Raw genomic sequence first — 22,232 nt, 5'->3', positions numbered from 1 at the left:
AATTTAATTTGTTTACTTTAGATTTAAGGATCCAGCTATCCTCCTCAAAGAGCCACCCAACCTCTACTTCCTTTAATTGTAACTCCAATATACTCCCCTTCATATCTTCCTTTTAAATCATAAAGTTCCTATGCTTTGCATTACTCCAGTAAAATAAATTTTTTATGGATCTTTTGAACTTTTTATTCAGCAATTCAGCATAATCACCCCCTGATTTTATCCTCCAAGCTAACTTTATAATAGCTTAAAATGCTGGATAAGATGCCCATACCTCTTTGTATCTGAAGATCCTCTCTGATGTGAATCTATGCTCTAAAAAATAGGACTATGATCTGATGCCACTCTAGCAAGATGCATCATCAATATTAGCTTAGAAGAATTCAATTGAGCAACATTTAAAAAGCATCTATCTAATATTTCTAGGATATGAGCACTCCCAACCTTATTGTTTCACCATGTAAATTTAGGCCCAATAAAACAAATCTCATGGAGATCATTATTCACTATGAAGAATTTCATTTCTTTAGATGCTTGAGAAGAGTCTTAAGAGACTGAGTTATCCCCCCCCCCTCCCCCCCTTTATATTCTTTAGACAATAAACAATTGAAATCACCTCCTAGTACCATAGGTATATTATTAATATAAACCTCTTCCAATTTCTACCAAAGGAATCTTCTATGAACCACCTCCTTGCTACGATAAACCGTAGCAACCCTACAAACACCTTTATTTACAGCCATCAGATCCCCTGTCACCACCTATAGAGAAATTTCCACAATAGAAAAGGAAGCAATTTTACTTTTCCAAAGGATTAGAATTCCTCGAGATGTTCCTTCTGAAGGTACTTGAAAAAAAATCCCAACTACTTCCAATTAGATTATTAACATCCTCTTTGTTGAAATTCAAAATTTTTGTCTCAAGAAGTCCCACAAAAAAATACTTCATTATCTTTTACTACCTCTTTTAGATATAGAGAAGCTTGTTTCTTTCTTTCTCTTGTACAAATCCAAAACATAATTGAAGTCATTATAGAATCAAAGGGAATGGATCCCCACCCTTTCATTATAGTCTCCATCTTTCTTTCTACTTCTTGACAACAATTTGATAGGTTAAAGACTTTTCAACTCTTTAGCTAATTTGACTTTAGCAATTACTGAATTTTCTTCCTGTTTCCCTTCCATAATTATAACTTTAGGATTTCGAAGTATTGGAAAACCAACTCCTTATGAATTTTTAGTTTTGTCAGTAATAGCTTCTTCAACCTCCCTCGAATCCACAGGATCATCACTTCTATCTTCAACATCTGGGATCAACTCTCCTTCCTCCAACAATTTAGATAGCACAGCAAATTTATTCACACCTATTTGGGAAGTTGTTGTATCAACAACACTAACAATATCCTTTTCTAAGATATTATCAATTTGATTAGAACCAGCAGAATCATCTTCCTTGGATGTAATACTGAGTTGATTAGTAATAGGAATAACATTTTCAAAAGAATCCTTATTCTTATCAACAAGTGGCTTTGGCACATATTCCTTCAAAATAGTTTTCTTTTTTTGAATGTCGATCCTTTGGTTGAATAACTTCTTTTTCCCATAACTAACATGTATCCAAGGCCCATAAGTAGAGTCAACCTTTTTAAAAGTTTCTCCCCCTTTATCTTTGGAGATTGTATAAGGGAAATTACCATCATGGAATGCCATTTTTTCACCCTTTTCAGTAGTTTTTAACCCTTCATGACTTGCTCCAAGATCCACCTCTAAACATTTTCTCTTGGAATTTCCAATCCTACCATAATTAAAATAAAGATTGTGAATTCTCTCATACTCAATTTTCTAGTGAATCTGCCCGAACTCCCTTCCACCCAAACCGCTATAGGCAATTTGTTCCCAAGTTGAATATGGACACAAACCATTACATATTCTCTCCTCCCCCATTAGAACATATTTTCATCTATTAAATAAGGCTTTCTAACTTTTGAAGCAATCCTATATACATTAATGTCATCATAGCATTACAACGACAAACCAGGGATTCTAATCCAAATTAGAGTAGTTAAACACTTTAGTGAATCCAGAGAAAACAAAGGAGATCACTTCTCTATGCTAATTATCTGACCCTTAACATACCATGGTCCATTACATAGAACCAAATCCAAAGCTTCCTCATCGTTAAATGCACACAGCATCCATCCTTTTCCAAGCTAAGTAAGGTTAAATTTACCTAGATATGATAATTGCCTCTTGATTTTTGAATTAATAACATAAACATGAATGTTATCTCCAAATACTTTGATAACCATAGCATTTTGAATCTTTTTTGTTTTCTCCAATTCATTTTCCTCATACAGCTTCAACGTCTTCCTTCAGGTAGTTTCCAATTTCCAGATCAATAACTCTCCTATTAGATTTCTTATGCCAAACATTTTCCAAGCCATTAACCAATCCAATTCCCATAACATCTTCTTCCTATATAGCCAATGAAGCAGATCCGAAGTAAATTTTTCAGACCTTCTTATTAGGCAATTTGAATTCATCTCCGAAAATGGCATTCTTGCCTTTCCCAATATCTTGAATAACCTTCTTAGATTTTAACAGTCCACCTTCATTTATTGTTAGAGGTTTACCTTTGTTGACATTCAGACAAACACCATTAGATGTTGAATCTCCGCCCATGGAAGAAATCCTCGCAAATGCAGGAGGAGAAGATTTGAAAATTCATTGTTGAAGATTTGCAAAGCCTCTATATGGTAATTTATGATCAATCCTTGAAGTAATCTCAGTCGATGACCGGTGATTAGTCTCCATCATTGAAAAATCCAGTCGTCGTGCTAATTTCAATTTTTAAAATTCCTGATTCTCTCTCTAGAAATCCTACAGCATCTCTCTCTAGAAATCCTGTTCTTCTAATTCTCCATCACTCATATTCTCTAAGAAGGTAATTCTATTATTGGTTATCTGGCTAAACTTGGATATTATTTGGTGGTCTTCATTGAATATACTCAGAATACTTTACCCTTAATACTTAAGGATTTGACCAATTTGGATCGTTCTAGTTTTCCTTATACTTAATTTTCATTTTGTTCCCTATATTTGGTTGATTTGTTGGCTATTATGTTCATTTTTGGGGTAATTTTTTTTTCTGTAGTTTTTTTCATTTTGGGTCGGGTTCATGTGTAGCTTCTGCTATATTTTTTTGTTCTTTTGTGATTATTTTTATGAGGTTCAGTTTGTTTATGGTCATGTTGTGTGGGTGTTGTTTAGTTTCTTATTCCCTATGCTGGTCATTTCTCCATTGGGCTTACTATGTTCCCTTTTCACTTGATTAATGTTGTTGTCTTGCAACTTGTCCACATGTTTCTTTTGTTTTAGACATATTTTTCTCTCTGTGGTTCTATTATTTTCTAGTTATGTGGGTTATTGGTTATTTTTATGTATTATTCCTTTAGCTTGAACACTACTTTTTGGTTGTGGTGGTGGCTTTTGCTATCTTTTGTGTTGATCATTGGGATTTTTTGCTGCTCCTCCTTGTAGGGATAGTGGGGAAATATTATGAGGATTCTCATGGCTTATCCTAATTATTGATTCCTTTGGTATTTGAGTGGGCATTATTACTTTTTTCTCCTAGTCCTTGTGTGGTTTGGGAGGTCTCTTTATGGACATTTGCTGAGGTTTTTTGCTATCCCATAGATGTTGTAATCATTGGTGTAGGGTTAATTCCATCGGCCTTCCTCCATCTTGCTTCATTGTGTTCCATTATAAATTGCTAAAGTTCTCCCTGGAGTTTATCTCTGTTTCAAATATTCGAGTTGAGACTTCCTTCATGCTTTGTTCTCTATATCGACAATATCAATTAAGCTATATTGGTAATTTGATTATGCCGGTAAAGGCATAAAACCCAAAGTATTTCTATTATTTGGTTTCCTTCAGGTGGTATTTTCTTATGATGCTATGGATTTCTTTTGCATTATTTGTTGAACTATTGGTTACCCCCTCTATTATTTCAGCTACTATCATCTATTATATTGAATTAATTTTAATATTACCATGTTTTTGTTTTATACCATCACAATTTTCTATTTTCTCACTTTGTTTTGAAGGTAATTTATAACACATGTTTCTTGTCTTCAGTTTCCTTTTATATAAAGATTGTGTTTAAAGTCAATCTTTAAATCTTTCTCTTTTCGGGGTGTTGGCTCTTGGCCACCCCCTAAAATATTCCAAGGTGATTTTATACTTATGCATAGTAGGGACCATAGGATCTTAGGTTTTATATTGAACTTTTTTATATATCTTATAAGCAGTAGTGAGCTAAAGGTCCCTTTTAAGGACTTTGTAATTTTAATTTCAATTAACGTATAGGCTACTGTGGGTTTTAACCTTCCCCTTTTCAGCTCGCTAGCATACTGTCTTCACCAGCTAAGACTTCCATCTAATGCTACTTTGGACATTGTCAGGATTTATTGTACAACAGTGTTTTTCTTCTGGAACTGAAGAAATGATCTAAAGCACGGTAACTCCAAACTACCCACTTCGGTGATTGCTTCTAACATTCTATTAACTGCTACTAATAAGAATCCAATGCTAGTTAACTGGGATGCCTCTCTCCTTAGGGAGTCTGAAACTTCATGGCATCCCCCACCACTGGATTGGATAAAAATTAATGTTGATGCATCCTTACTAGATTCAAATTTAGCCAGCATTGGGGTAGTTGTTAGAGACTCCAAGGGAAGATTGCTCCTTGCCTTCGGTAAGAAGAAACTTCATTGGGATATTAACCAACTTGAGTTGGATGTTGTTTTTTTCTTTGAAAGATGTCATGAAAGAATGGATGTTTGAAAGCAAAGGTTTAATAATTGAGGGAGATAACTACAATGTTATCAAATTTCTCCATGACTCCGTGACGAAATCCAAGGTTAAGAACTAGATTTCCGAGAAGATTTCATTCCTTCGTGACTTTAATAAGGTTATTTTTCATTACACCTCTAGGAATTGTAACAAAGTTGCTGACTTGTGTGCTACTCTTGTGCTGGACAATAGTTTTTGTTTTGATTATTTTACTTCTTCTAATATTCCTTCTTCCTTGTCCAACTTGTTGAAGTAGGAATATGAGATTTGCACTTCTTGATTAGTTTGTAATAGCTTCTCTTTTTTAGTTCCTAATGCAAGTTTGTACTTCTTCAAAAAAAACAATCTGTGGGTTTTAACCCAAAATAAATTTAAATATTATTTTATCATGGAGATTGGGTTGAATGATATGTTTTGGTTCTCCTTTTTTGGATGATGACTTTCTAGAATTTTATTAGGAAATTTTGTATGGGTGCTTAAAGGTGACCTTAGGCTCATTGGTTTTCTTTTCTTTTGTTATATAGCTCTTATGAGCAGTAGTGAGCTAAAAGATCCCCCTAATAAACTTTTATTCTCTTGTTTAAATCAATGCATAAGCTTGTCTATGGGTTTTAACCAAAATGAAAATTTCAAAAGTTCTCACCTACCATCTCCATCTTCCTTTACTTTAGTGATTCCATTGCTCTTGTTAGCTTGTAATTTTTTATTAGTTTTTTTCTTTTTTATTGCTTTATTTTAATTTTTATAGATTTCCTTTCATTGTGGGTCTTAATTTAGCCCCTAGAATGGTTTCCTAGTTGCTAGTTCTAATTATTTCTTCTATTTTGTTACTTTTTTGTCCTTGTCTTTATTGGTGGCTCCTCTATCCTCTAACCATGGGGTTCAAACAAACAACCTATTAATGGGAAAACTTTTGGTTTTTATGGGCTTGATAATTATTCGAGATCCCTTCGTGATATGTTCTAGAAGCAGCTTATTCTTCTCTTCCTTTGATTTCATTCATAACTACATCTTTTAAAGGTGTTCCCCTATGATGTTTTGAGATGATGTAGTTGAAAAAATTACTTCTTCTAAATTTACCCATGTGGGGAAGTTTACTTTATGTCATCCCAATCTTGATAAGATTCATTCATTTTTTTTTTAATCTTAAATTTTTTTATTCTTTCATTACCAGTTTACTAGATCCTAGGCATATGGCTATTCACCTTCTAATGCCCATGACTACAGCTAATTTTTTTTCTAGGAGAGCTAACTATATTAGCACTTGTCAAATGAGGATCCTTAAATGGACTACCTTTTTAATCAAAGAAGAGACTCCTTTGGTTTTGGTGCATATTTCATTCCTAAACTTGAGATTGCATATGTTTAACTCTCAAATTATTCAAGCTCTAGCTTCTACTTTTGTAACACTTATTCAAATGGATATATCTACTATTGCTTGATCCCAACCTCTATTTCATTTGTTTTTATCGAGCTAGTGTTTGATTGAAAATGTTGTTTTGAAAATTTTAATTTTCTTTGGGAATGATTAATTGTAGAATCTTAGTTTTGAAATTGACCGCGTCATTACGAATGATATATCACCTTAGAAGGTGAACATATCATTCCCTAATGGGTTCAAATTTTAAAACTTTAAATTTATCCTGGTTATAATAGTCAACTTATGAATAAACAACATTCGACCCCAGAGGCTTTAAATGATGTTTAATTGAGTGTTTGACTACAATAATTTGGATAAGTAATCATTAATTTCATAATCAAACTCATGATAATGAAATGATATATATTCCCAAATAAAGAGAATATCATCTACGATTAATCATTTAGAAATAATAATAATGATCATTAGATTTGATTTTTCCTAAAGAGAATTAATTGAAGTTCTGAAAAGTTTTATTTAAAAAAAATTGATCTAGGTTTTTAAATCTCCTATGAGCGCAAATTGTCATAGCTAATTACATCATAGGGAAACAAGAGTTTCCTACGAAAACTCTTGATTAAAATAACGATAAAAATTTTATTTAAGAATTTAAAGTTCAATGTCAAAGGAGGTAAGGATTGGAATTTTTAAATGGAATTGGATCAAAGTTGAGCCCTTATTTCTTGAATCAAAGGATGAAAGGTGGGTGGCACCTAGGATTCTATAACAATTCATAAGTGCCTCAGTCTATCCTTAATGTTGGGCTTGAATTTAAAATGAAAGAAATTTAAGTTTAAGATGCCAATTTTATTAGAAAATTTAAATTAGATTCCTAAAAGGTTAAGGTCTTATAGCCTGAGCCCACCTCAGAACCTATGTCTAAATTGGGTACTAAAATTTAGTAACTCAAACCTAGCTAATGCAATAAAAATATAGACTTATGTCGACCTAAATTAGGGAGCCACCTGACCACTTAGGCACTTTAAAATCATGAGTCTGGACTTTTATGTAAGAGTGGTGAAATTGTTATTTAATTAAGTTCGAAGAAATGGGGCCAAAATCTTGAGCAACTACTAATTGGCCCCTTGACTTATGTTGGGTAAATTGATGTTAAAACTAAATGCTACTAAATTTTTAGACACTATTAAGTTTGTATCTAATGCAATGCATGCTCGTAACTCAATTAATACTTAAATCAAAATGAAGCAGTTTCAAAAAAAGGCTTAAAATAGGTTTTTCACTAAATATTACATAGATTCTCCTTGATAGATATGCACACTCATAGGCCAAGTGGTCTACCAAAACTAGTAAGCGGGGATATTCTTAACAAAGGAAAGAAGGTGCAACAAAACTTCTATGTGAACTCCTGGAGACCCCGGCTTACTTCTTAAAATTATTAGAGTTTCTATCTGAGCTTAAATAATTCTATTTTTAATTAAAGTAGAAATAGTTTTAAGCATGCCCTCATGAGCCTCCGATCAGGTTCCAGACTAAATCAAATATGACATGAATGATTGCCAAAAAACTCAAAAAAATATATAAATCCTAATCACAAGTAAATTACATCAATCAATAATCAAATCAATTAAATTAATATTAAAATTAAAAGTTCATGTGGTAAATGCCACTTAATATTACAACCTAAGGTCTATATAAAGTAAAGTTATTGGGTACCACTGACATTAGCCTAGATTCTATTCCTAATACTCAAGTGAATTTGAGAATGGGATTCTTCTTAATCTTTATTTCGTCTTCCTTCTATGAGCTTCTTGGATCTGTTGGATTCAGTTATCCAAATGAATATAAACTCTCCCTTGAAAGGGATATTTTCTTTTCCCTTTGCATATTTAAAAGTTTCCAGATTAGGATCTCCAAATGGATAAGAACTCTACTATGAGGGATGTTCTTTCCTCATTGGATTCTAAATTAGATTTCTATCCCATCTCAAGCTACTTTATTATTACAACTCAATTAAAATTAAATTATATTGAATAAAATTGAAAATCTAGACTCAAATAATTAATAGAGTTATCCTAAGTAGTTATAATTAAATCATCTCAAATAGTAATATATTGAATTTAAAATACTCAAACCAGCCACAGTTGGCCATGCTGTTTTAATTTTTAAAAGGGGTACTTATCGTAGTGAACTCCTGAAATAATTTAAAGTTTAAATTTTTTTCTCTTTTATTTTCAAATGCCTTATATGAGCATAGCCACCTACATAAGATTATGTCAGCATTTAATCACCCCTAACTTAAGAGTAAATCTAATACACAATCAATCATATCATAGAATATATAAATTAAATAAACAATTACAAAAATTATCTAATTCTAACTACCAGCATGTAGTGAAAGCTCAAAACATTCTAGCATATAGCAAAAATGTAAATATCGACATAGCCTAGATCTATATGTGGTGCCCTAACAAACCATCTAAAGTGTATAAGGTAGGATGTATGGCTTGGATATGTCCTATATCAGGAAATTGATTCAAGTTTTCTAAAGTTTGAATTTTTTAAGGATGAAAGGTAAATTCTGTTAGAGTTCAAATATTAATATGTTAAGGTTTCTTTTTAGAATGCATTTTTAAGGTTTATTGATTAAATGAATTTAATTAGTTATAGATTAAAAGACCAATAGAATTTAGATAATTATAATAGTTATTAACTTTAATGATAAGGTTAATTTAAATTTTTCATCAATCGATTTGTGGTGTTATTTCACAAGCTCGAGGAACCAGACCTTTTCAAGACACAACCCCACAGCTCGAGGTAGTCCTGCCTAAAAACCTAATTGATATAGTTGAATTAAGAATTTTTAATTTGGTTTAATTATTAATAATTAATTTAATTTAAGGTTTTACACTCCATTGAATTCATTTGTGATGTTGTGTCATTAGGCTCGAGAAACTACGCCTCCTTATGACACTTAGCCCCGTAGCCCAGAGTAGTCCATCCTAAAAACTTCATCTTTAGAGTGATTATAATGTATTAAAAGGTTGGTTGATTCATTTTATTAATCAAATTAATAATTTCTTCAATTTTTAATGATTATTGAATAATTGGAATTTTCTCGATAATTTTAGTCATTAAATTAAAGGGTTAAATTTTGACTTTTAGATTAAGGTTGATTTCTAGAAAGTTAGTATTTTTATTAAATATTAGACCTTAGGTTGAGCAATTAGACTATAAGTTTGCTGGATTTGAATTTTTTTTACAATTAGTTATGAATTTTTGAACTTTAAGTTAAAATTTTGATCTAAGTTGATTGAAAATTTAACAATTTGATTACAGTTGAATTCAACAATTTTAAAAATGTTCTCAAATACTAGACCTAAACATGAGTTATTAATCTTTGAATTTCATGGAATTTTATTTTTGTACATTTAATTATGAATTTTTTAAATTCAAGTTGAAATTTTAATTGAAATTGACTAAAAAGATAACTTTTTTTTATTTTAAGTGATTTTTAATGGTTTGATATTTTTTAATAAATATTATACCTTACATGGAGTTCAATATGTTTTAGTCTACTCAATTTAGAGTTTTCTACACTATGTTATAAATTTTTGAACTAATTTTAAACTATAGTTGACCGAAGAGTTGACTTTTTGACCCTAACCTATTTCTATTGGTTTATTATTTGGGTTGGATTGACCCATTTAACTCTTAAGGGGTTATTGGGTCAACTTAGGTTGACTTTTTCAATCAAGTTTAACTAGGACTTAGGTTTGGGCTTAACATTTTTGAAATGATACTTTGAGTCTGTTAGAGGAGTTCTGAGCGATCATAATGGTCACTTAGGTAAAATTACCTGTTTAGGACCTTAATTGGTCATTGGGGTCAACTTAGGTTGATCGGGTCAACCAGGTTGACCTAGGAGTTGGGAATAAGCTTAACAAATTTTAAATGATTTTTTGAGTCTATTGGAAGTGGTCCTAAGGTCTGGATTCTTTAATTTGGTCAAAATGACTATTTGGGCCCTTATAGGGCATTTAGGTTAACCCTAATTGACCTGGTCAACTAGGCTAACCCAATGGTTGAGATTGAGTCCATCAAGTTTGTTTTAACATTTGGAGTTAAACGTAAGCTGTTCCATCCAAAGATAGGGTTATTTGATTCAAAATGACTATTATACTCCTAAGGGGTATTTTGGTCATTTGGGTTGACCTGGTCAACCAGGCTTGACTAGGATCTAGATTTGAGTCCTATGCACTCCTAATGATGATTAGGATGCATTGGAGGAGTTTTTTAGGTTTGATTTGAAAAGACCATGTTAAAGATTGGAGAAAACATCAAAATTTCCCTAAAGGGGCATTTTGGTCATTTTAAACAGTATTTAATTGGGGGTCAAAGTGGGTCCACCAAAACTTATAAAGGTTATCAATGTTTTTGAGGAGAATAGTTGCTTATTCATTAACAATAATAAAATTTATTTTATCACTTCTAAGCGTATCACTCTCAATTAGATCAATAACATCAAAAATAAAACTAGATTTTTTTTTACATATTGATATGCCTATTAAATATTGTGGCATTCCTCTTTATAAAGGAAAGAATAGATCTTTATATTTGATGATATTAGCTTTTCTATTCAAAAAAAGCTTTCTTCTTGGGAATAAAAAATATTCTTTCTTTTGGAGGTAGACTTGTCCGTATTAAGAGCATTTAATATTCTTTACCTAATTGCATAGTCCAAACTATTCATTCTACTATTGCTATGTGTACTCACATTGAAAGGCTTTTTAATATTTTTTTTGGGCTCCTCCCCCAATAATTCTAAAATTCATTTGATGTCATGGTTAAAGTGAAGAATTTTATTCATATTAACTGTTGGAACATTCCTAAGCTCTTAGATATTATTCCTAATCAATTAGTTTAGCAAATTTTAAAACTTCCTCTAAAGGTTGATGATGAGGATTGCATTTTAATCAAAGTCCCTGCTACTAGTGGGTTCTCTTTGAAAGACACTTGGAATCAATTTAAGGAATAAAATTCACAATTTTTTTCCATGATTTTGCATAAGAGTATTCCTTCTACTATAGCTATTTTCATTTGGAGAGTTTTCCATAAACAAATTCCTACTAATGAAAAATTAAAATCTAAAAGGATTTGTTCGACCCTCTAAATGTCAATAATAATGTTTATAGAGTCTTCTATCCCAAAAAATTCTCCCACCTTTAGCCTCCAAACACGACAAAGATGTTCTTCCCTTCTTCGGCTCCTCGCATGATAAAGATGCTAATCTTTCCTTCTGGTCCTTGCACGATGGAGATGTTGCTCCCTTCTTATGCTCCTTGCATAACGGAGATGTTGCTCCGCTTTCCTCCTTGGATAGTAAAGTTTTTCACCCAAAGGCTTTTCCTAGAGCTCTTCTCTAAGAGCTCCACAACCATAATATGGAGGAACCAAGGTGCATGTCGATAAGAATAACCATGCGACTCCCTCATACCCCTTGAATCCCTAAAAGAAAATCTCCCTCAACCTCACCTCCTCTCTCTCCCAATTGGTTTTGACTCTCTTATCAGTAAGGGGACACTTCCTTCTCTCTAAAGCTCTCTCACCCAAGAAAAACTATTCTATCCCTAAAATTTCTAGTGAGAGAAAATCCCATTTTTTATATGGAAAAATATATGTCTTATGTTGAAAATGTTGAGAAGGTTGATGCTTTAAAGTATCGTACTATTACACCTGAAGATTTAAATGCTAAAATTTTTTTATTATTATTAATGAATCTTCAAGTGTTTTAAAAAAACTCTATATCAAAGCGGTTAATTTTAGCCCAAATGAAGAAATGACTGAAGATGGCATTATTGTTAATTTGATTTTTTATTGTGAAAAATCAAACATATATAGACTTCGTAATTCATTGGTTATTAAAGTGTTTGGTTCACCAATTCCTTTTTCTATAATTAGTATTGAATTAAAAGATAATGCAATAAATTTTGTCCATTTCTTATTACTAATGTAGGAAATGAATGGTTTTTTTTTTATTTAATTCATCTAAATCTAAAGATTCTATGTTTAGTGGAGAAACATGGTTTGTAGGAGGACATATTATTAGCATGGAAATGTAGAGTCCTAATATTTCTCCATTATCTATGAAAATTTTGTTTTCACCTGTGTGGATACGACTACCGAACCTTCCATTATTTTGATGGGATAAAACTAATATTGTTAGAATAACATCTAAGGTTGGTTTACATATTCTATTGGATGATAACATGTTTAATTGGGGAAAACATGAGTTTGCAAGAGTTTGTGTCTGTATAAATCTAGATGTTCAATTACCCAATGGAATATGGGTGGAAGGTTCTTCTCAAAGATTATTCCAAAAAAATCAATATGAAAAAATTTCTTCTTTATGTTTCAGGTGTGGAAGAGTTGGGCAGTTTCTTCATAACTATTTTAATATTACTAATCTAAAGGAGGATGCTAAGTTGAATTCTGAAGTAGGTTTGAAGGAAGGTACTTCTAATCAACCTGGTGGAACTACTCATAGTACTCCTAAAGAAGGGGGTATTTCTGAAGAGATGAAGAGTTCAAATATTGATAACTATGGGCCATGGATTTATGTGGACTATTGAAGAAAGAAAGTTAAGCATTTTAATGGTTCTCATTCTTTATATAATCAATGGAAGAATGGAAAATTTGGTAATGTTTATGCTATGAAAATAAAGATTCCTCTGATAATCTGATTGGTGGGAAGTGGGTTGATAGTCTTCCTATTTTATCAAGTGTAGATCTGCAAAAATCATTTAAGGTTGTTGAAGTCCCATTGAAGTCAGATTTTAATGTTGTTGACCATTGAAGTTTGATCTTAAATATTTTTTTATCTAGAAGTGGAGCTTTAGAATGTTGTTGTGTTGAAGATGATAGTAGAGGCATTGAAGTTATTATCAAAGAAAAAAGATGACTTAGTTCAAGGTGTTGTTGCTACTATGGTTGAGGACCAGGTAACTGAGGTCTTTATAAAAAAAACAAAACATCAAGAGAATATGGGTATTTGTGATAGTGTGAAATTCCAGTTGAAGGAACTTGTATGATTGAAGAAGGTGAAATCATGCCTAATCATATTAATGCATAAGCTTTAATTAGATAATACTGAAGAAGCTATTTATGATGGGTCTATGGGTGAAATTGTCGTAGAAGATGTTGATACCACCAGCTAGGAACCCTACAAATCTAACCTTTCTTCTTAAGCCATCTGGAGGTATTGAAGATGAGAAAGTAGAAGAAAAATGTATGGAATTGAAAGTTAGTAATTGAGATTTCTTGGTCTCACTAAGGAATATAGTAGAGGGAGAAGAGGTGGTGATAGCAAGGAGGGTGTGGGGGCCTTATCCACATTATATTCTTAAAATGTCTTCCATTTTATTTTTAGAATTGTAGGGGAGCTAAGAAAAAAGAAGCATCCCTTTACTTGAAAAGTTTGGTTGTGGATAATTGGGTTTTTCTCATTGGTTTAATGGAAACCAAATTGAGTTCTATGGATAATAATGAAGTAAGAAGGTTAATTGGCAATGCATGGGAATATTTCCATTTTGTTGCTAATGGAACTATTGGAGGTATACTTACTCTTTAGAAGAACATTATTGCTACATTTACTATTTTAAGTTCTTCTAACCAATGTATTATTTGTACTCTTAAGGATCTGAATGGAATTAATTGGACTTTATCTATTGTTTATGACAATAAAGATCTTCATGAAAGAAGAAAATTGTGGAAACTGATTGATGAACATGTGCATATTGAAAATCCATGTATCATCGGAGGAGACTTTAATTACATTTTATGCAAAATTGAAAAAAAAAAAAAAAAAAGGTGGTAAGATATTTATGTTTTCTCAAGGACCTCAAGAAATGAATGATTTTTTATCCAGGAATTACTATCATGATATTGGCTCTATTGGTCCAAATTTTACATGGTGTGATAATAAAGATGGTGTAGCTCATAATTGGGAAAGTTTAGACATATTTGACTTAAAGCTAAAGCTTTATTTATTATCTCATCTACGGTTATTAAACATTTACTAAGGGTTGCTTCTGATCATTTATGGCTCATGAGATCTTAAATAAGTTCATATTCTCAAAAGCAAAATCGAGTTTTATACTTGTAAAGCTTGACATTGAGCAAGCTTATGAAAACATGAGTTTGGAAGCATTGAACCAAGTATTAAATATTATGGGCTTCCCTGAGAGGATGATTAATCTTATTATCAATTGCATTAGCTATCCTAAATCTCAATCACTATCAATGGAAATAAAAGCAAATGGACTAAAGTTGAATGTGGATTTAGTCAATGTTTGCACGTTGTCTTCATGTCTTTTTATTTTATGTTCTTAATTATTGTCTAAATTGATTCTTATAAAAGGCCAAAATCTTGGTATTTGGACTGCTCCTAATATTGCTAAGGTTTCTAATATTCATTATGTTGATTATATCATTATTGTTGCGGAGGCCACTCGGTATAATGCGATGTTGATAAATGTATTGGTTGAGGAGTATTGTGGCTGGACAAGTCAAAAAAAATAAACAATAGCAAATCCATGTTGCTATTTGGTAAGTATACGTCAAGGAGAAGGAAAAGAAAAACAAGTAAAATTTTGAACTATCATGTGGTGGATGAATTCACTTATATGTGAATTAAGATGGCTCTCAGAAGGTTGAAAGATGCAAATTTTGGTAATGTTCTAGATAAGACGATGGAGTGGCTTAATTCCTAGGGGGCTAGATTCTTTTATTAGCAAGGAAAATTTTTTTTAATAAATCAACTTTTTCATCCATTCCTTGATCCCAAAGAGTATCATAGATGATAATGACAATTTTGTAGGAAATTTTTATAGCATAAGTAACATGGCAAATAGGTAATGCATTATATTTTCTGGAAAATTCTTAGTACTCCTATTAATTAGGACTTGGTATTCAAGGTGCGGCTGACATATAGGGTCATTTAAGAGCTTGAATTGCATTGAATATCATTCAAAATCAAAATTCTTTTCTTAGCAATATGATCGTGGCAAAAAATGGAAAAGAAATATAATGAAGTAAAAGAATCTCTTCTCTTGCTTGGCTTATTATAAAGGATGGTTGCCATTATTTAAAACCAATCATAAGGTGTAAATTCAACAATAGGGTAAGTATTAATATCTTAAATGATATTTGGATACTTGATAGATGCCTAAATAAGTGGCCAACGTTGTGTAATGTTGCTGAACTTCAAAATAAGAATGTGAATTTCCTTCTTGATTTCAATGGTATATGGAATTTACCTTTGTTAAAAAAGTTTTTTCCACAAGAACTTACACAAATTATCAAAGATACTCCTATAATGTTCAATCTGGAAGAACATCAGCCAAAACTAATTCTTTTGAATTCAGGGATATCTGTTACAACACTTTCTTTTGAATCTACCTTTTCTTACTAATATGAAGGAGTTAACTTTAAGTGGATTAGGAATTTAAAATTAACTCCTATGGAATGTTTATTTTGGTGGAGACTGATAAATAATGCACTTCTGACCGATCTATGTTGAATTGTAGAAAATTGTGTGAATCTAGCTTGTGTCCGAGATCTTGCATGCAAACTAAAGATAGAGATTACATTTCTTGTCACTGTTCTAAATTAATTTATATTCTTCATTTGTTTAAACAATGGAGAATTCAATCTCCTAGATTTAACTGTTTATCTCATTGTTTATATGATCTGGAGAAAATTTCTTCTGTGAAATCCAGATTGGTTAAAATTTATGTCTTTTGTGTAATAGAATTGGAAAGCTAGAAACAATTTGTAGCATGGAGCCAAGGTCCCATCGGTAGGTATCATTGCATCTAACATTTTGTCATTTTCAATCCATCCACAAGTTTTTCCAATTTTCCAAAACTATGATATTAACTGACATTATGTGTTGTCTAAAATTTTGTATCCCCCTCTTACAGATTGGATTAAGTTAAATGTTGATGCTACTTTAATGCATAACTATTCGACTGGTATTACAAGTGTTTTTATGTGACCACAAGGGAAAATTCTTACTAGCTTATGGGAAAAAAAATTGTGCCATTGGAATATCTCTCTTCTGGAGCTTATTTTGCTACTTCGCTTCAAACATTGTATACAACATTGGATGATTGACTAGAAAGGACTCATCATCGAAGGAGATAATCATAACATGATCAACTGCTTGCGAAATTATGTTTTCAAGACTACAGAGTTTATTGTGGGTGGGAGCCAAGAAGATGGACTTCTTTTCTTGATGTTTTTAAAAGTGTAAAATTTCATTTTATTTCTAGAACTAGCAAAATAGTGACTGATTTTATTCTCATCAAGCACTCTTAGGTGATTTCTCTTAGGATGTTTTTTTGTTGAGAATGTCCTTCCTCCAAGCTTTTTTTACTTGATTAGGAATGACTGTGATAGGTGGACTATCACTTAGTAGGCTGTATCTTTTCTTCTTTGTTTAATGCTATTTGCAAGCCTTAAAAAAACTACTTTAACTAATCAAAATAACCCTATATCTTATGTGAAATAATTAAAGTGGGCCATTTAGATAAAATCTTACTTTTCAATTTAAAGTTTATAATCATATAGTATGATACTAAGATAATACTATCTAATTATTTCAATTCTCATTATAGATCTTCCTACTAGATATTCAGTCATATAGTATGATCAATTATATCAAATCAAGCATCGTTCAGGACAAATTATGGTTCAACCAATGATTTCATAGATAAATCGGACTATATGCTTTGGATCTTACAATAGAAAAATTAATTATGATTTGATGCAGACTCAATTCCTTAATTTATGAGACAAAATCAAACAACATTTATTAATAATCATGTAGTACAAAATCTTTTATATAGTACGATTAGTTAAATTTCAAATTTTAAATTAATTATAATTTAATTAAATACATAAATTAATTTCTTGATTAATAGATTAAACAATACAATTGAAATCATATATTACGGTTTAATAGAAAATTCCAATATTCATTTTCATCCCTCATTATTAGTGTGTGTTTAATAGTCTTGCCAAAATATAGATTGCTTCATAAATGACCCAAGAAAAGAAAAAATGTACATACACTTTTATTATAATTGACTAGACATTAAAGCTGAACTATCTTAAGTCCACTTTTTTAATCAAACTCGTGTATGTAATATTGGAAATGGTTAATAGCTCACAAACAAAATATGCAATAAATATAAAGCAAGAACTAATAAATGTCATATCAATAATATTTATAATCATCAAAACATTAGATCGGACTCTCAGATTTAAAATAATAGGCTTGTTGTTGTTGTTGTTATTATTATTATTATTATTATTATTATTATAAATGAATGGAAAACCTAAAAATTTATCTAGGACAACTATTTCATTATTTTTTATCACTATCGTCCATCTATTCTCACTAGACATTTGCAGAGGATGTACCTTGGTGTATGCTTTTTGCTGATGATATTCTTCTTGTTGATAAGACTAGAGAGAGAGTTGAAGGTAAACTTGAATTATGGAGGTCAACCTTAGAGTCAAAAGGTTTTCGCTTGAGTAGATCTAAAACGGAATATATGGAGTGTAATTTTAGTAGTAATAGACCTAATGAGGGGATTGTGACTTTGGGCGACCAAGTCATTAATAAGAGTACATATTTTAAATATCTTGGATCTATTGTTCAGAGTGATGGTGAAATAGATTTCCAAATAATTTTGCAAACTTTAACAAAATACAATCGCCAATAACATATACTAGTTTAAAGACAATAAAGTTACTCGAGAAATTATCAGAACTTTAGAGTCAACATGTTTATATGGATTTCCAAATAAAAAATAGTTATATAATCATGAAAAATTATTGTCACCAGGATACAAATTAAAAGAAAAATAAACTTCGTTATATAGTTTGACTGGAGTTTTCGAATAAAAAAAAAAAGCCTGACCTTGTTCAAGCAAAGGTCAAGCATCTGAGCGCTGAAACCGTAGTTGCAGCAGAGCATTTAGTTGTAGCAACAAACATCGAGAAGAACACGAGAAAGCACCATCCATTTCTTCCATACATCCTTCGATATCGATTAAAATATGCCAACTTTCTGTATTTTTTCGAGATCATAGAAGGCAAGAGTTACAACACCCTAACATTCATAAAACATAAGAACTTCACATTGAACAAATTACGCTGCAGAGATAAAAAAGAGACTTGTTCAAATAAATATAACCATTCTCTCTTTGTGGGACGTTTCATGCGCCACGCCCACGCCCTCCACCTATTAAATTGTCGGAGGAAAAAAACACGTGGATAAGTCGTTATCACTAACAGTTGAAAGAGGACATAGTATTATTGGTTATGGTTAAATGAAAGCCTTTTTAACATATAATGAAAAGAATTTAAACAATTACGTTTATCAAGTTATTGGAAAATACATTAAACATTAAATTCTCCAAATATTATATAAATATACCACCCTAATTCACTTAATGTTCTCAAAAGAATATTATAATAGCCCCAATGCATCTTAGTCATAGTTTGCAATTTCTTTTGCAATCTCTCCACATTGTCACCACAAATCAATTTCAATTGCAGTTCGGATAGAACATATGATTTATTTTTTTTATTCTTTGTGGATGAAATGTTCCCCTCAAACTAAAGGCAAATTTCTATAAGATGGTGGTGAGATATGCCATGTTTTATGGTGCCAAATGTTGGCCAAGAATTTAGAGTCTCCTAAGATGATTTGGTCACATAAAATAGCGGTCTTCCGATGACCATGTTAGGAAAGAAGAGGTATTAGATTTGACTTATGTTAATAAAAATAGAGGTAGACCTTAAAAAGATTTGGTTTAAAAATATTAAAAATGTTCTTTCTTTATTAGATTTAAACGAGAATTTGACTTTTAACAGGACACTATAGAGAAAAATGATTCATGTAGCCAACCCCACGTAGTGGGACAAAAGCTTGATGTTGTTGTTGTTTTTGTTGTTGTTGTTGTTGTTGTGTGGATAAAATATCATATTTGTATAATTAACAAAATGATGATTAAATCTTCGGCAAGTTGTATAAAGTATCCCTGGTGAAAGAATTACAAGGTAAACATATGAAAATATATATATATTTGATTTTTTGAGTAATTCAAGAAATCATGTTAAGTTTCATGTAAATGATTATCATAATACTATAATTTATCTAGTAAGGAGAAAATAGAGAAATAAGTAAAAAACCCAGTACACCAAGATTTTGATCGAGAGGGAATATTTCATACCTCTACCACCTCCTCTACCACCATGTCCGCCCCTGCCACGGCCACCACCCGAAACTTTGTTGTCATTAGAACCTCTTCCAATTCCTTTAGATTGTGTATTGCTGCCATCCTCTCTACCTCTTCCTCTTCCCCGGCCTACCCCAGGGGGTTTTCTGTCTGTATTTAAAAGCAAGCGAGCACTATAAATTTCACTTGAAATCATAAACCAACTTCAAAAATTTTGGCAGCTTAATGGATAATAATACTTCTAAAACACTATCAAATTTTACAAGTACTTGTGAAATACAGTGGAACACTTGGGTACTTAGTGTTAGATGATCTTGGTTCATATATTTTAGATTTGTAAGGATACAGGTAACTTCTATTTTAAACTGCACAAAACTTATGGGGAGAGGGTATTACCAGAGCGGCTTTTGTTAGTTTCTTCTTGAACCTTGTCAATAACCTGAAAAGTCCATGTCAAAGAATGCATATCAGCAGACTCGGAAAACAAAAATATTTTTGTGCGAGGCAACTAGGTAATAAATGACAGAAATGTTGCATTTAAAGTGTTGCAACCACGTTAAGAGTAAATGACATAGGATGCATATTGTATTACGTTATTAGAAAGACTGAGGAAAACAAGTTTTTAACAATCACACTAGCTGTTGATTGTAGACTACAGAAATATTGATGGTTTTTACAGCATGTTTGCTTTTTGAAAATGGGAGGTGTTTAACAAAGTCCGTGATAGCTATCACAGGGCTTCCATAACTTCCTTTTCTCCATCTCTTCATCATTTTTCAATATTTTATATTTCTTCTTTGTTTATTTATCACTTCAGTATTTACTGGCTAGATGATGATGATATTAATGGTACTTAGGTTCTCCTAAGCCTACTATCATCAAAACATATCACGCAATATAAAAAGACCAACAAGCAAGCTTAAACCTTTTCTCTTAGACAGGTATTTTTCACCGTTCTTCTGAGGTAGATGATTTACCATGAAAATGTCAGACATAAAAATGCGGGATAACTCACTCCTCAAAGGCAGTGCTTGAACACTTAATGATCCAAGAGGCTTTTTTGCAAGTTTAGCATTTAAAGGATGAATGTACAAATAAAAAAATGGGCAGCTAAACTACCAAAGCAATTTTAAAATTAGGAGTAACATACAAATTAGCTTGAAAAGAATTTTTTTTAGGAATGAAGGAAACAACCTAATATTCTGTCAAGTTTTCTCCACATATTACTTCATGATTGGCCAAGAATTGAGAGATATAAAGGAATATAGACATGACTTAAATTATATTATCTATCATTCGGATGGATCCAAGAAATTTTGAATAAGGATTCCTAGGTTGCTGTAATTAGCTAGATTGATGATAAATTTAGATGGATCCTATTTTCCAATAAATGGAAGGCCAACAGGATGTAAAATTTCAAATTCGACTAAAAAATACAAATTCCATTTAAGCCTTAAGGTACTGCAGAGAAAACCTAATTCACTTATTACTTCCTGTTGATTCAATAATTCTTCCGCACAACAATTTTGGATCATATTTTGACATCAAGGCATTTTTAAAACTTGTAGAAATTTTATTTTATTTTATACAAGATTTAGAGATAAATAAGAAATACAATGAAAACAAAAAAGCATCACTCAAGTGAAAAAATAACTACGATAGCTTTGAAAACAATTAGAAGAAACAAATTGGCTTCTTTTGAAAAGCTTGCTACTAAGATGATACTTCCAACACATCATGATGTAAATAAAAGTCAATCTAATAAAGAGATGAAGAGAAAATGAACTAACAACCACTTTTTGATCTACCTATTGATAATCATGATGTTGGGATAAGTTTGTCGAATTCAAACGAGGTAACTAGCATTTATGAACATGCTTCAAAGGAGGAAAAAAAGGAGTTTTGTTTGTATCAATCCTTGTTATTCATGTAAAATTCACTATTGAGAATAGTACATCAGCGTCAGCTTTATTCAGAATTACCCAATCTATGATCAATTAAAATATGAACCTCAATAAATGGACACACAGGAAATTATATTGAATTTTCAAATCTAATGAAAAAATTAGTAAGCTTAGATAAAAAAATTATTGTATATCTAATGTAATAAAGATGACTTTATTAGTCATGTGTTGATCATATCTCAAGATCTAACAAACAGTCTAATTTTAACGTAATTAAGATCAACTTCTATAGCCAAGCATTGATCAGATTTACAATGTAAATGATCGCATTTGCAAGAGCAAATGACACCTAAAGTGGAGCTGTACTTTAGGAGGCTCTCAAGAAAAACAATTGCAATTTTAAACTTGAAAAGATAATTTGCAATAAAAATGAGAAAAAAAATGAATTGCAAATTTGTAATTTCAAAATTAGGAAGTGGGTGATCAAGTTAGGATAAGAGCAAGATTTATTTAGAGAGAATCAATGAAAGTACCCAATATTCTCTCCCAAAATTTCTTCACCTATTTGTAAATATGATTGGGCACCTTTTAAGTTGATGTCCAAGGAAATGTGATAGGAAATACTTGATTTCAAGTATTTCCTATTCACTTTCACAATAACTCTCCACGCAAACTGCTGTCCACAGCAGACAAACAGCCAAAACAGTGGGAAAAACAGGGAAAAACTGAGAGAAAATAGGAGAAAAGACTTGTATTTTACTAGTAGATGCAAGGAAAATAGCAAAGA

General features: G+C 31.5%; 1 protein-coding gene across 1 annotated transcript in view; it reads right to left on the bottom strand.

Annotated features, from left to right (window-relative positions):
• Positions 1–18,099: 18,099 nt before the first annotated feature.
• Positions 18,100–22,232, bottom strand: part of LOC110094288 (probable U6 snRNA-associated Sm-like protein LSm4) — a 45,445-nt gene continuing 41,312 nt past the window's right edge. Inside the window, exons 5-7 of the mRNA XM_020819482.2 lie at positions 19,938–19,980; positions 19,536–19,691; positions 18,100–18,541 (exon numbers count right to left, since the gene is read on the bottom strand). Coding sequence (XP_020675141.1) covers positions 18,516–18,541; positions 19,536–19,691; positions 19,938–19,980 — 225 coding nt within the window. The 3' untranslated portion in view covers positions 18,100–18,515. The remainder of the gene's footprint in view (positions 18,542–19,535; positions 19,692–19,937; positions 19,981–22,232) is intronic.

The sequence above is a fragment of the Dendrobium catenatum genome, unplaced genomic scaffold (assembly GCF_001605985.2).
Source record: "Dendrobium catenatum unplaced genomic scaffold, ASM160598v2 fragScaff_scaffold_948, whole genome shotgun sequence".
Taxonomy (NCBI): domain Eukaryota; kingdom Viridiplantae; phylum Streptophyta; class Magnoliopsida; order Asparagales; family Orchidaceae; genus Dendrobium; species Dendrobium catenatum.
This window is presented reverse-complemented; position numbering and strand designations above follow the sequence as displayed.